Raw genomic sequence first — 14,834 nt, forward strand, 5'->3', positions numbered from 1 at the left:
ATGATATTCAGCTCAAAGTAATACTGGTCATCACTCCATTGTGGGTGAAAAAGGAAATGTCACTACAGACCGGAGTTAATAAGCAGCTCTGAAGTCAGTTCTAAAGGAGGCATTCCAAAGCAAGGACTTTTCTGGAGTAAATACATCAATTTCTTCTGGAGATACTCTGATTAATGAAATTTTTTAAATGTCTATCATTCTTTTACATTCTTTCATTCTGTTTTTTTTTTATCAGAATTAAATCAAAGTAAATTAAAAATATAACAAACGATTTCTTCAATTCTGATGAAGCAAAATATGATATTTATTATTACTCTGTTGAGAACATGTCGCCCTGTCTTAAAAAATCTACCAGAAAACAGTCAGTGAGTCCCTAATGGAAGACATGCATCTGCCACGTCAGAACAAGGAAAGCAGCCTGTCACGGGGAAAACAACCCTCAGGCTCTGTGGACCACTCAGAGAGTGAACCTCCTTAGGTAGCTGTTAGGGTTAAGCCTAGGAAGCTTGGAGCCTAAGTTGGTAAACAGGGTAATTTCTACCTGAGGTTAATTCTAGAACCATTTCTACTTTTTTCAAAAATCCAACACCATGGAAAGCAGAGTATAATGCTGGGCAGTGCAGGTTAAGTAACCTTTCCAGGAGCGTGCTAAAGGACCATGAGTAACGGACACCAGGCGTGTTCACACCCACACCCTGACTGCAAGTGGTTATGGGAAGCCTGAACTCTAGGAAATAATAAAATACCCAGGTACTTACTATCCAGAACCAAGAGTTATTAATATTAGCATTTTTACTATGTTTTTAAAAATAAAACAGTATAACACAAAGCTGAACTCTTTTTTAACCTCCCGAGTCCCATTCCTCTCTTCCATTACCTTAAACTTGATATATAAGGCTAGTTCATGTTTTTTTGTTTTACAAGATGCAGATAGCCATAAACAATATATACTTCTGCTCTGTAAATATTCCAAATTGTACATAAGTGGTATCACATTGTTTACTACATTTCCAACTTGCCTTTTTCCCTTGATGTATTTCCAAAATTTATCATGATACATCGGGTTCTTTACTTTTTGTATGAATAAAAAGTAGATTCCCACTGGTGGCCTGGCATAACTTTTTTCTAATGGAAATACAAACTACATTTTCTTTAAAAAAAAACACACACAAAAAACCACAAACTAAATTAAATTTAGGCATTTCAGAAAAAATTATCACTGCTTCTCAGCCTTTTGGCCAAGATCAAGTGTAGAAAAAACTATCAAGAAAGTACACAGACAGCGTTCACTAAACTTTCTGTGCTAATCATTTCATGATTTGCATCAGTCAGATCATTATGCTGTACACCTTAAAATTATACAGAACTGTGTGTCAATTATATCTCAGTAAAACTAGGAGAGAAAAAAAGTACTCAGAAGGAAATAAGCCCAGATGGGAAAACTATTTTAACACATCTTCTAAAGTTAATGGCATATTTTTTCTAATGAGATGGATGAAACTGGAGCCCATTATACAGAGTGAAGTAAGCCAGAAAGATAAACACCAATAAAGTGTACTAACGCATATATGTGGACTTTTAAAAGATGGTAACAATAACCCTATATGCAAAACAGAAAAAGAGACACAGATGTACAGAGCAGACTTTTGGACTCTGTGGGAGAAGGCGAGGGTGGGATGTTCAGAGAGAACAGCACTGAAACAAGTACACTGTCAAGGGTGAAACAGATCACCAGCCCAGGCTGAATGCAAGAGACAAGTGCTCAGGGCTGGTGCACTGGGAAGACCCAGAGGGATGGGATGGAGAGGGAGGAGGGAGAGAGGATCGGGATGGGGAACACACGTAAATCCATGGCTGATTCATGTCAATGTATGGCAAAAACCACTACAATATTGTAAAGTAATTAGCCTCCAAAAATAAATGAAAAAAAAAATATATCAAAGAAAAAAAAATAAAGTTAATGGCATATTTTAACAGTCTATTTAGTCACTGTTACAAATCTTACCTCGGGTTGTCCTATTCCAAGGAGTGAAATGGCAAGTCCATAGACTACTAACACGTAGTTAATCATGGCCAGGTTCAATTGCTGTCAATAAAAATCCTCTTGTTAAATATCTGAACATAATTCTGCCCAATTGACACTGTATTGATATGATAACCACAACAGTAAAAGAAGTGTAAACAATCTAATTGCTATTGGGGTCAAGGCCAAACAATTAGAAAACATATTTTGCAAAGATATGCAATTACATTGCTATGAAGTGTTCAGAGAATCACTGTTATCAGAATCACTTGAAGGCATGGCTCATAACAGAAAAATTGATATTAAGAATTTTTTATTTTATTTATTTTATTTTTATTAAGAAGAAGGCTAAAAATTCTTCTGCATAAAAATGGGAAGAGTAATAGACTACATTCTTGGGTTAGCCATAAAGTCCATTTGGGTTTTGCCATACCATCTTATGAAAAACTCAAACAAACTTTCACGGCCAACTCAATATTTGCTCTCTCACAATCCTGCATAAACTATTTACCTAGCCAATGCTTTCTTTGTAGATAAAAAGATGTGACTAAAGTGAGTCCAAATCCTTGATTTTGTACTCTAATAAAGAGAAAAGGCCAAGAGCTCTAACGAACACCAACTATAGTGCAATGAGAGTTTAAACCTGGGCTGTAGAGCTAGGGCAACCACATAAGCTGAATCAGAGCATTATCTGCTTCTCACAACCTGGAGTAGGTTTAGCCAATCTCAGCATGGTCTAAGATACACAAAAACAATGAAACCAAAGTTTTGGTTCTCTTCTACATTCCTCTGAAATGCGTAAGCACTGACAAGCAAATCACCAGGAGGTGGTTTTACCTTTATTTTTTGAGGATCTAAACCGTTGAGCAACTCTGTGAAGGCCTGGGCGGCACTGCGGCACCGCTGCTCCAGCAAGGCCGTGTAGCCATCCTGGATTAAGCTTCTCAGCATTTTCATTATATTAGCAAAATCCTGCAAAAAGAAATTCTACTTCAGTAGTCTAGAGCTATGCATGTTGAGTCTAAAACGTAAGATGCCAAAGTTCATCATCAAGCAGTTACACTTTATAACTTATCATAAAATATACAAAGCTAACCTTTCTGCATTATAGTCCTTTTTCAGCATAGCACCATTAAAGTAGAAATTAAAACGTACAGCTTTACATCTTAATTCCAACATTTCCAGTGCTGCCCATGACAGGAAAGGGTGGTTCACTTTATAATACTAACCTGTATTCTCTTTACCAGACTAGACAGACAGTGTTTGGAAGTTTTAATAGCATAAATGGAGAACATTAGCCATCATTTAAGTAAGTATATTATTTGGCTGAGACTTGAACAATTAGACAAGTAAGAACAAGCAATCAATTTATGGGTCACTATCAGATTTTAACAACTGCCCTCGTGCCCTGGAAAAAACCCTAATTCTCAGCAAGAAATGGCTACTTCAATCAGTAGCTCTATTCCTGCCTAACATGTACTTGAATGTAATTAGAATTATTGGGAGAGATTATAACACTAGGCTAAATGCAAAGGGAAGAGCATAAAGACAAAATGGCTATAATGCATCCTGAAATAAAGTGAGAAAAACTTTATAATCTGAATATACATGAGCATATACATTATAATTTGAATTCAGATTTTAGTTACAAGGCAACAGCTATAGGCCAGAAAAGTGGTATGAAGACTGGAGAAATAAGACTACAGGCTAAACTTACATCTCCTCACGCCTTGACATACATGTGTACACTGTTCACTGGAGCAGAAAACGCAAATATGTGCATGACATTCCTCACTGTTTCTAACAATGAGGATTCAAAAGGAGACCCCACTGCACAAAGCACAGAGGGAAAAACAGTCTGGCCACATAAACAAAAGCTGCCTATTGCTTTCTGTCCAATGTATCAAAGTTGAAAAGAACTTTATCCCATAATACACACAGAAAAGAGCAGGTCTCACATAAACTTGGTATCTGCTATACAGTATTTAAATAGCTCAACAACAGCTATATTTATGTTAAGAATTTTAACACTCACAGATGATGATGTGCTATCTGCACACATACTAGTTTATTAGCCTTGAATGAACTAATTCCATTCTAATCTTTCATTCTAGAAAGCAGATCCATTTGCCTTATGTTTCCATTAGTAATTAATCCTCTCAATATAGTGCAAGTTAGTGGTCTGTACTGAAAGCTCCATGAGTGGGCTGAATGGCACTGCCAGTCCTCAGCATATACAGAGGCCTAAGTAAAAGTGTTAAACAAATGAAGGCTCAAAAATAACTATCATTTTTATTTAAGCAATCTTTTGTCTTTACAAACTGTCTTTAATATTTAAGTCCCTCAGTCTCTAGGATCAGTAAAATCAAAATAAAGTGACAATTTAATAACTGTTAGAAATTCTAAAAACGCTTTCACGCAACTAATTAGAAAGCTGTTGAAACTGATCTAGGAAACATTAAAAATGCTTGAAACTTGCTTCATCCCAACAGACCTTAAAAAGAAATGTCATATATACCTAAAATAGATAAAAGAATTTTAAAATGACCCATATATTGAAATGAGTATTGTGTTCCATGTTAATATTCATTTGGGGGGGATTTAAATCCAGTATTTTATTTTAGAAGAAATAGACCTGTATTTACATAGAGCACTGAATTGTCAAAGCAGACTCGTAGGAATCACATTTAACCAAAAGAAACTTTTCACTGAAAATAGTCTACAGGTATTCAATGACTGGAATAGTGACTAGTCATGGTTGGTTCTGGAAATTCTGGATTCTGTTGTTCAGTCGTGTCTGACTCTTTGCGACCCCATGGACTACAGCACACCAGGCCAGGCCTTCCTGTCCTTCACCATTTCCTGGGGTTTGCTTACACTCATGTCCATCGAGTCAGAGATGCCATCGAACCATCTCATCCTTTGTTGTCCCCTTCTCCTCCTACCTTCAATCTTTCCCAGCATCAGGGTCTTCTCCAATGAGTCAGCTCTCGCATCAGATGGCCAAAGTACTGGAGTTTCAGCTTCAGCATCAGTCCTCCCAATGAAGATTTAGGGTTGATTTCCTTTAGGATGGACTGGTTTGATTTTCTTGCAGTCCAAGGGACTCTCAAGAGTTTTCTCCAACACCACAGTTCAAAAGCATCAATTCTTCGGCGCCCAGCCTTTTTTATGGTCCAACTTTCATATCCATACATCACTACTGGAGAAACCATAGCTTTGACTAGACGGACCTTTGTCAGCAAAGTAATGTTTCGGTTTTCTAACATGCTATCCAGGTTTGTCACAGCTTTCCTTCCATGGAGCAGGTGTCTTTTAAATTTCATGGCTGCACTTACTGTCTGCAGTGATTTTGGAGCCCAGGAAAATAAAGGTTGGTCACTGTTTCCATTGTTTCCCCATTTATTTGCCATGAAGTGACAGGACCAGTAGTGATGGGACCAGGGCTTCCCTAGCGGCTCAGACAGTAAAGTGTCTGCCTGCAATGCAGGAGACTCAGGTTCGATCTCCCAGATCCCCTGGAGAAGGAAATGGCAACCCACACCAGTATTCTTGCTTGGAAAATCCCATGGATGGAGGAGCCTGGCAGGCTACAGTCCATGGGGTTGCAAAGAGTCGGACACAACTAAATGACTTCACTTTCTTTCTCTTTGAAACAAGAAGCAGATAGTGTTAAGTCCACTGACTTTGTTCTTTGTTCTTTTGAAGGGACCAGATGCCATGATCTTTGTTTTTTGAATGTTGAGTTTTAAGCCAGTTTTTTCACTTTCCTCTTCACCTTCAACAAGAGGTCTTTAGTTCCTCTTTGCTTTCTGCCATAAGAGTGGTGTCATCTGCATATATGGGGTTATTGATATCTCTCCAAGCAATCTTGATTTCAGCGTGAGCTTCATCCATCCCAGCATTTCGCATGATGTACTCTGCATATAAGTTAAATAAGCAGGGTAACAATATACAGCCTTGACGTACTTCTTTCCCAATTATGAACCAGTCCATCATTCCATGTCTGGTTCTAACTGTTGCTTCTTGACCCACATACAGATTTCTCAGGAGGCAGGTAAGGTGGTCTGGTATTCTCATCTCTTTAAGAATTTCCCACAATTTTTTGTAATCCACAGATTCTGTTAAAGTTTCTATTTCTTTCTGAATCAGTTTTTATAAGCTGGATTTTTCTAGAAATTTGTCTATTTCACCTATATACATTTTCAAATTTCTTGGTATAATGTTCATAACAGTATTTTGATATAGTAATTGTAATATTAAAGAGTCTAAGTAATGTACATTTTCCATTCTTGAAATTGCTTTATTGTATCTTCTTTTATCAGTTTCCATGTGTGCTCAGTCGTTTCCAGCTCTTCGTGGCCCCATGGACTAGATGGAGGCTTCCAGGCCCCTCTGCCCATGGAGTTTTCCAGGCAAGACTACTGGATGGGTTGCCATTTTCTTCTCCAGAGGATCTTCCCAACCCAGAAACAGAACCTGAGTCTCTTGTGTCTCCTGCATTGGCAGGCAGATTCTTTACGAGCATCACCTGAGAAACCCGTCAGTGTCTGCTGCTGTTCAGTTGCTCAGTCGTGTCTGACTCTTTGTGTTCCCATGCACTGAAGCGCGCCAGGCGTCCCTGTCCTTCACCATCTCCTGGGGTTTGCTCAAACTCATGTCCATTGAGTCGGTGACACCATTCAACCATCTCATCCTCTGTCACCTGCTTCTCCTGCCTTCAATCTTTCCCAGTATCCGGGTCTTTTCTAATGAGTCCATTCTTCACATCAGGTGGCCAAAGTATTGGAACTTCAGCATCAGTCCTTCCAATGAATATTTAGGGTTGATTTCCTTTAGGAGTAACTGGTTTGACCTCCTTGCAGTCCAAAGAACTCTCAAGAGTCTTCTCCAACACCACAGTTTAGTTTCCATACTGGTGTGTAAATTTTATTTACATTGTCAAAGACAAAGAGTCAACTTCTAGCTCCGTGGATCCTTTATGTGTTGTTCCATTTCATTACTTTCTTTTCCTTTTAATAGGTAAGAAGTAGACTTATTTAGAGAAAAACACACTCCACAGAGTGTGGGCCATCTCAGAAGTTGAGAGGCTCATTTCATTATTTTCTACTTTGTTATTTCCTTCTACTTTCTTTTATTGTTGTTGTTTTTTCCTTTGTTCTTGGGAGGAAAGTGCCACTAATTTAAAAGTCTTGGAAATCCCCTGGTGGTCCAGAGATTAAGGCTCCACACTTCCAATGCAAGGAGTGTGGGTTCAATCCCTGGTCAGGGGACCAAAGATCCCACATGCTGCAGCAATAAACAAGTAAATACATAAATGTCTCTGTTCTTTTAATATATGCATTCAGCTTGATAAATTTCCTTCAAAGTAATCTTTTAGCTGTATCCCTTGCATTTTTTAAAATGCTTTCTTTGAGAGCAGTTTTAGGTTTACAACAAAACCTAAGAGGGAGGCACAAAGATTTCCACATACTTCCTTGTTCCCTTAAACACATAGCTTCCCCCACAATCAGTATCACTCATCAGAATGACATACAGTTGTTGTTTTTTTTTCTTAAACCAAGGATTAACCAACACTGACACCACATAATCATCCAAAGCCCACAGCTTACCTGTGAACCCTATGGCTCCCTCTTGGTGTACATTCTATAAGCTCAGACAAGTGCATAATGTATCTATCATTTATACTACCAAAGGATTTTCACAGCCCGAGAAATCCTCTGTGCTCTGCCTATTCATTTCCTCCCCCTTAAGGTACATTTTCTATTACTTACTCAATATCACAGAAAGAATTTTATATATAGTTATCTGATAAATCAAAGAATAAAACGCTTGTTCCTTTATGGTTTTATGGTAGGTGTAATAAAACTGCAGGTATTTAAACCTTTTAAAATTATTTAACTTAAAAGTTAAAACTTTGGGAAGCAAAGATCACCAAAGCTTGACATCTTTGGAAAGACGTGCTTGTTCCTTGTAAATCTTTGGGAAACAAACACTTGTGCAGTATTAACCATTAGTTAAATCTCAGGTTCACATAATTACCAAGTTAAAATTTAAATTAATTATAGTTTGGTCTCTTGGCAATCATCTATTAAATTCTATGTCCATAACTAAAATTACATTAGAAAAACCCCAAAACTTAAGAGTGGTCCGTGATTAGACTTCATTCCAGTCACATAAGGTTATGTTCAGAGAGTCTCTTTCCCTTAGCAAAGTCTCTGCCTTTACCTGATGTGCGGCTCTGGAAGACTTAGAAAACTGTTTCTCCAAGATGTTTTTCAAATCTACCGGTAAAGTTTCTTGTGAACCAGGGCTAAAAGAGAAAAGTACTGTTGTGAATTATTTTAAAATAATCCTGCTTATAGAAAGGAAAATACTATTATTTACTGAAAATCATATCAAACATTAAGCAAATGGAGAGTCACAAATCCCTAAACAGAAATATTACCAAGATGCTGATTCTCTGCCAAGTAATTTCTAAATTTAATAAAACCCCTATTAAATTAGAGGGGAAGGAGGACCAGATGAACTCATTATACAAACATTATAGAAGAACAGCTTAAGAAAAAAAAGAAATTTGGGATTTACACTGATCATCAAGTTATTACAAATTTAAGTCAACCAAATACCTGTGATATTCCACACCAATTCTGCAACATCAACTGAGAGTCCAACAATTCAACCCTAACACCAGCTGCAGAGTTAGTAACTCAGGCCCCACAGGTAAGGGGCTCAGTCCCACACGGCTGCCCTCACTTCAGCCACAGTGCAGTACCCAGGCTGCCCATATTTATGCCCCACTGACTGCAACTTCAGGGGTTCCTGTGACCACCCCTTAGGTTCAACTATTCCTGAGGACAACCCATAGAACTCAGGAAAGCACTTTACTTACGGTTATCAGTTAATTGTAAAAGACAGAGGTCTGGAGCAGCTCAGGAAAAGACGCAGAGAAGGTGTGGGGGGCGAAGTACCACGCTGCTTTCACACTGCCCCCGAGTCACTGCTCCCCGCCATCTCCATGTATTCACCAACCCAGAAGTTCCCTTAACCCCTGTGTTTAGAGGTTCTTATTGAGGTCTCACTACACATGCATGAATGATTAAATTACTGGTCACTTGTGACTAAACTCAATTTCTAGCTCCCTTCCCCTCCCAAAAGATTGGGGGGTGAGGGGTGCTGAAAGTTCCAACCAATCACACGTTTTACCTTTTTGGTGACCAGCCTCAATCTTGAAGACAGGGGACCAGCCTTGAGTCACCTTATTAGTATAAACTCAAGTAGGGAGGAAGGAGCTCCAAAGTCTTTCGGAAGTAACCAAAGACTCTCTCTTTACTTAGGAAACTCCAAGGGTCCTAGGAGTGCTGTGCCAGGAACTGGGGACATGGACCAAATCTATAAACATCTTTCTTATACCATACCCTCTCGTAGCTTAGTACCAGTATGAACACTGCATTTTTTTAGAGGAAAATATGGCAAAGTTAGTTACATATACCCTTTGATGGCAATTCCTACTCTAGAAATTCCTCCTTCACTAACATCTATACCATGAAATATCCTACAGCCATGAAAATGAAGAATGTATATATCCATGGTCTGATATGGGAAGGTAGTCAATGCATTTTAGAAGAGATAAAAGCAAGCTAGAGGCCAAAATGGTTCTAACAATGAAAATGATAGTGTTAACAATGATGATAGTTCCAGTGTATCAAACATTTACCATGTTCCAGGGCTCTAAGAATTTTATGTGGTTGTCCTACTGGGGCTTCCCTTGTAGCTCAGTTGGTAAAGAATCTGCCTGCAAAGCCAGGAGACCCAGGTTCAATTCCTGGGTTGGGAAGATCCCCTGGAGAAGGAAATGGCAACCCACTCCAGTATTCTTGCCTGGAAAATTCCACGGACAGCGGAGCTAGTGGGCTACAGCCCATGGGGTCGTAGAGTCGGACACGACTTAGCAACTAAACCACCAAACCAACATCCACTTTATTATTTAATAACCTCATGAAATAGATACAATCAAGAAGAGTATTCCGTTTGAAAACAGAAACAAAACATCAGGAAAATCGAGTTATCTTTAACACAATGGGTTGAAATTTTAACTATGCATTCAAAGAATAAACATGTAGTGGGTTTTGGTTTCTTTTTGTGCTGAGAGAAGAGGGGTGAGGAGGAAGACCCAGGGCTTTTCTAACAAATAAGAGAATAACATAAGGCACTATGGCTTTGCTTTGTATTTAACTTTTGTAGCACCATCAAAAAATGGTACTTTACTAATTTCTCTTAGTGCTATGATATTCAAATGATATTCATTCTCCTTGAAGCACCTATCAAGGAATCAGCCTTCAGATACAAAGAGAAAACTAAAGACTAGTGGAACTGTGGCAAGGAAGGCTTTGCAGTTTCACCAGCATCATTTTCATTGTTTTCATGAATTTCTGTATCTACTGTAAGATTTACACTTTCACTTTGCCATCAATTTACATCACTGTAGGTAACGGGAGATTAAGTATAAAGATTGGTGCCAAGCGTTCCTGTTAATTGGGGGAAATGCTTGGTAGAACCAACTTTAAAGTGGTTGGTCTATTAGTAAATCCTTTCCTCTAATGGGATAATGACTCAAAAGGGCCTCTGAATACACACACAGCCATGTCAGGGCACGTAGAATTAGTTTCCAGATGGTCAAGAAATGATTAATAGCGATTTCTAAAGAAAGGCACCAGAGAAGGAACTGAGAGACAGGTGAAATCAAGTGAACAGTGAAGGAGATTAAATGTTTACTTTACAGTTATCTGCATATTTCTTCCTCTTCTGAGCATGTATTTTGAAATTTCAGAAAATTAATGCTGCCATATCTCCTATTATATGATTCAGTTAATTAACATCCAGGATTAAATAATCCTTTAGCCAAAAATGATCTTCTTCCAAAGACATGCCTAGACATTTGAAAGAGACGTACTTATCATAATACACATATGCAGAAGTAGCTACTACTTGAAAGAGATTTATTTCTCCTTTCTTCTTGGGAGGTGGACATTATGGAAACAAAATAAAGCAAAAGCAAAAAAAAAGATAAGAAACATACCTGAACTTCTCCAATTCATTGTTTCGAGATTTTTGTTTCCCTTTATATTTTGGAGGCTGACCTGCGAATACAAAAGTATTTGTTCCTGAAATCTGTACATAAAAATCTACAAGCTTAAAAGCAGAGTTTTTTAAAAAATGTAAATTGGAATAATAAAGCAAAGGGAGCGATATTGTGAGTCTAACAGGTAAGCTATTAAAAAAAAGCTACTGATAATGTTTCTTTATGTATGTCATAAAATTACTGTAAGAATAAATTATAATGATGATTATCATTTAACCCTATAGTAGATACAGAAGAGATATAGTTTACAAAAGAGATATAGAAGGCTACAGTTTTTTTTTTTTTTCCAGGCTATAGTTTCTATTTTCAGGAAGTTTATAATCATATGGGAAGAAAAGACAGTCACTTCAGTAATTAAATAACAATCCCCACTAAGGAAAAAAGAAGATTCTATGATGTTACTGAAATATCAATCCCATAGTAACTGCTACTGTAATTCCTAGAAGGGAAAATCACGTAAATTGGAGTGACTGGGAAAGGCGTCAGGGGGGATGCAGCATCTGTGTTTAAGGTAACAAGCAGGATTTACATAGAATGGGCCAACTGGAGTTCATTTTAAGAAGCACTAGGCAAACCTGTGTGATTGAGAGGGCTAAGTAAGGACAGGCTGAAAGGGGCAGGTGGTTTGAATGTGTGAATGCCCATGCTTTTGACTCCCCAGCTCTGCAGCTCAGCCTTGACCTCCTCAGGAGGAGCAGAGCGCCCTGCACACAGCTGCGCAGACGAGAGCACAGGCAGGGACATGGTGTGTGTGACGGAAGCTCTGGGAGAAACAAGTCAGCCATGTACCAGGGACGGGCTGACAGCCTGAGCTCTGGGGGCCTCAGAAAACCAGAGGCTTCTAGAAAGAAGAGTTCCAGTTTGATTTCTACTGGGTGACCTAGGGCAAAATTTAATTAATCTAACTCTGGGACCTCAATTTCTTTGAACATAGATGCAGAACTATGAACAGTATTTAAATGATTTAAATGTTCTATCTAATAATGGCCTAAGAAATATCAGTAAATTAAAAGCTGGTTTTAAAGAAAAAGTTTTATTCTCAAATATTTTGCATATGCCATAAAGTCACATCAGGTAAGGCAGACACCTGTGTTTCTCCCCTTTATATCTGTGCTATAGTGCTAACCAGTACTAAGTGGTTGGATATGCAGCACTGGAGCCTAAGAGAAGATAGAGCTGCACGAAGTAAAAGACCAAAACGGCTGCTGGAAGTAAAAACACTGAAAAAAAATAAAGGAACCAAAACACCTGTGAAAGGGAAAGAGGGCAACAGGATCACTAACTAGAAGGTCAACCATCTCACCACACTAGCTCTGAAAGGAGGCTCATGAAAGCTTGAGGAAGTAACGTGTGTGCAACCACAACCTTGAACCATCAAGAAAATCTGAATTCTCTCAAACTTTGTCTTAAAAGGCAGAGAAGAATGAAATCCACTTCAGAATGACTTCCTTCAGAAGCGGGAAGTATAAAGGGACACTGAGAAAAAATGTGGCATGAGTATTTGCTTCTCTGAAATCTTTCATCTCCTTAAGACACCAAGTAGATGAGGTCTGCTGTGTGTCTCCGTGTTTTCTGGATACATAAATAAATGCATGCACTAAACACATATAATTTAAATAAACTAGTATTAAAGTATATGCATTCTCAACAGAGGTGACATCACCCCCAAGAGAGTTGGAATTGGTTACTGGAAGATGAAAAAAATCTGTTTTTATATATAAAAGCACACATGTACATACAGAACATAAAACAGATAAATGGTATCTGAAGTATCAAAGTTTCATGAAAGGATAAACAGCTCTGAGAGCAGGGGGTAGATAATGAAATAAATGAAACACTGGCCTAGTGGAAATTAGTTAGCAGACCAAGAGAGCATTTTTCCTTCCCATACCTTTACCTGGATTTCCAAAATTAAATTTATTAAGTACTATGAAAAGACTGAGCATTTATTTCAAATAAATATTCCAATTTTTTTCTAGACTTAGAAGCACTGCAAAGTAAAAGGAGAACAACAGCAAATACAAGTGAGGCTTTTGCGAATTTTAGCATGTAGAAGCTTAGGCAACACTACACGAATTCAGCAAAAATTTACAGAAAGGGAAAAAACTCACTTGATGGTGGTACAAATTCAGGATGACAGTCACAATCGTCTACTTTCAGAGCTTCATCTACCACCTACCATGAAAATAAAATTACTGAGTCTAAGCACCTAAAACATTCAGCTTTACCAAATGAATAAACCAACAAAATGGTAAGTACTGCACAATAAATGCTGAATTAATCCTATCACATCTTTCCTTATGCTCCACTCCCAACTGAATATAGTCTCTTTGAGACTTTCATTATTAACAACAAAAGAATTATATGGTGAATTGGCTAAGTTCCCTTCAATGCCCACCTAAGTCCAAAACACCAATTCCTGTTTTTCTCCCTCAAGCCCTGGAAAGAAATATAAATGGGAACTTGACCTTTGAGTACATTACAGGTCAGAGGAAAACTCAGACACAGGTCATCTGGGACACTGAGCACAGAGCCGGGCTATGGCTTAGAGATGCCTATTAGTTTCCATTATCACAAAAACATGATAATAAAATACGAGACTATCTATACTCAAAATAATTTTAATCTTGGTTTTTAACTGAGCTTACCTTTGGATTCTGATTACCACCGTTTGCCATTTCGTGGTTAGTTTTTCTGAATTTTTTTTCAGTTTCCACAAAGTTAAGTGAAGTACTAAATGCAGGTGCTGATAAACTAGGTAGGTAGGCCCTGAGCAGTAATAAAAGAAATAATAATTTTATTTCTATTGATTAGTATTTTTTAAAAGTTATCCTTCAAACAAGGAGGTTTTAGCAATTATAGCCTTTTTTCCTCGAAAGCAAAGTAATAGCTTCAAAAAGAATCTCTATCTCTGAGATTGGGTTTTTACATAAATACTGCTTTAAATTTGTAATTAAAAGTTCAAAATAGATAAAGAACAACTCAAGAAATGTATACTGGTTTCTAATATTAAAATAAGTAAGTCTCTCTGTTATAAATTTAACAGCTTCAACATCCCAGGCATGTGGGTAAAGCATGTGGCTAAAATTTACTCTATTTTTTTGTTGTTGTTGTAAAATTTACTCTATTTTAACTGCCAAATAAAAAAATATAGAATCCTGACTGCTGTCTGTTAGAAGAAAATGAGCTTAAGTCTATCTGCTGCCTACTTCTAACAGGAGTGTCTCAGCCTTTTTTGAAAAGTTATCAGGAGGCTGGAGGCGGATGCTTCCAGGATGAAGGTGAGGGGTGAAAGGCACAGACTGTGCCCCTGGTCTCTGCTGCCAGGACCCTCATGAACAAAACTGGTGCCACTAAGGCACAGTTATGTCCTCTTAACACGTCACACCTCCTCCCCATGGGCTCAGGCTATGGATCTCCAGTACACATATATGCAAATAGCTCAGCAAAACAAATCACGGGTTGTCACCTAATCTTACAAACACACTTTAAAATCTCTTCTTGGGATTTTCCTGGTGGTCCAGTGACCAAGACTCTGCACTTTTTGCAGGAGTCCTGGGTTCGATTCCTGGTCGGCAAACTATATCCCACATGATGTAACTAAAAATTCTGCATGCCGCAACTAAGATCTGGGGCAGCCAAATAAAAAAATATTAAAATCAGTAAAAT

General features: G+C 38.0%; 1 protein-coding gene across 10 annotated transcripts in view; it reads right to left on the bottom strand.

Moving 5' to 3' along the window:
- Positions 1 to 14,834, bottom strand: part of TTC3 (tetratricopeptide repeat domain 3) — a 124,734-nt gene that overhangs the window by 65,728 nt on the left and 44,172 nt on the right. For all 10 annotated transcript variants that reach the window (XM_043875204.1, XM_043875211.1, XM_043875202.1 and 7 more), the window contains 6 exons: positions 13,814 to 13,934; positions 13,277 to 13,340; positions 11,103 to 11,163; positions 8,252 to 8,336; positions 2,861 to 2,995; positions 2,006 to 2,086 (listed from right to left, as the gene is read on the bottom strand). In XM_043875204.1, coding sequence (XP_043731139.1) covers positions 2,006 to 2,086; positions 2,861 to 2,995; positions 8,252 to 8,336; positions 11,103 to 11,163; positions 13,277 to 13,340; positions 13,814 to 13,934 — 547 coding nt within the window. The remainder of the gene's footprint in view (positions 1 to 2,005; positions 2,087 to 2,860; positions 2,996 to 8,251; positions 8,337 to 11,102; positions 11,164 to 13,276; positions 13,341 to 13,813; positions 13,935 to 14,834) is intronic.

The sequence above is a fragment of the Cervus elaphus genome, chromosome 19 (genome assembly GCF_910594005.1).
Source record: "Cervus elaphus chromosome 19, mCerEla1.1, whole genome shotgun sequence".
Lineage (NCBI taxonomy): Eukaryota > Metazoa > Chordata > Mammalia > Artiodactyla > Cervidae > Cervus > Cervus elaphus.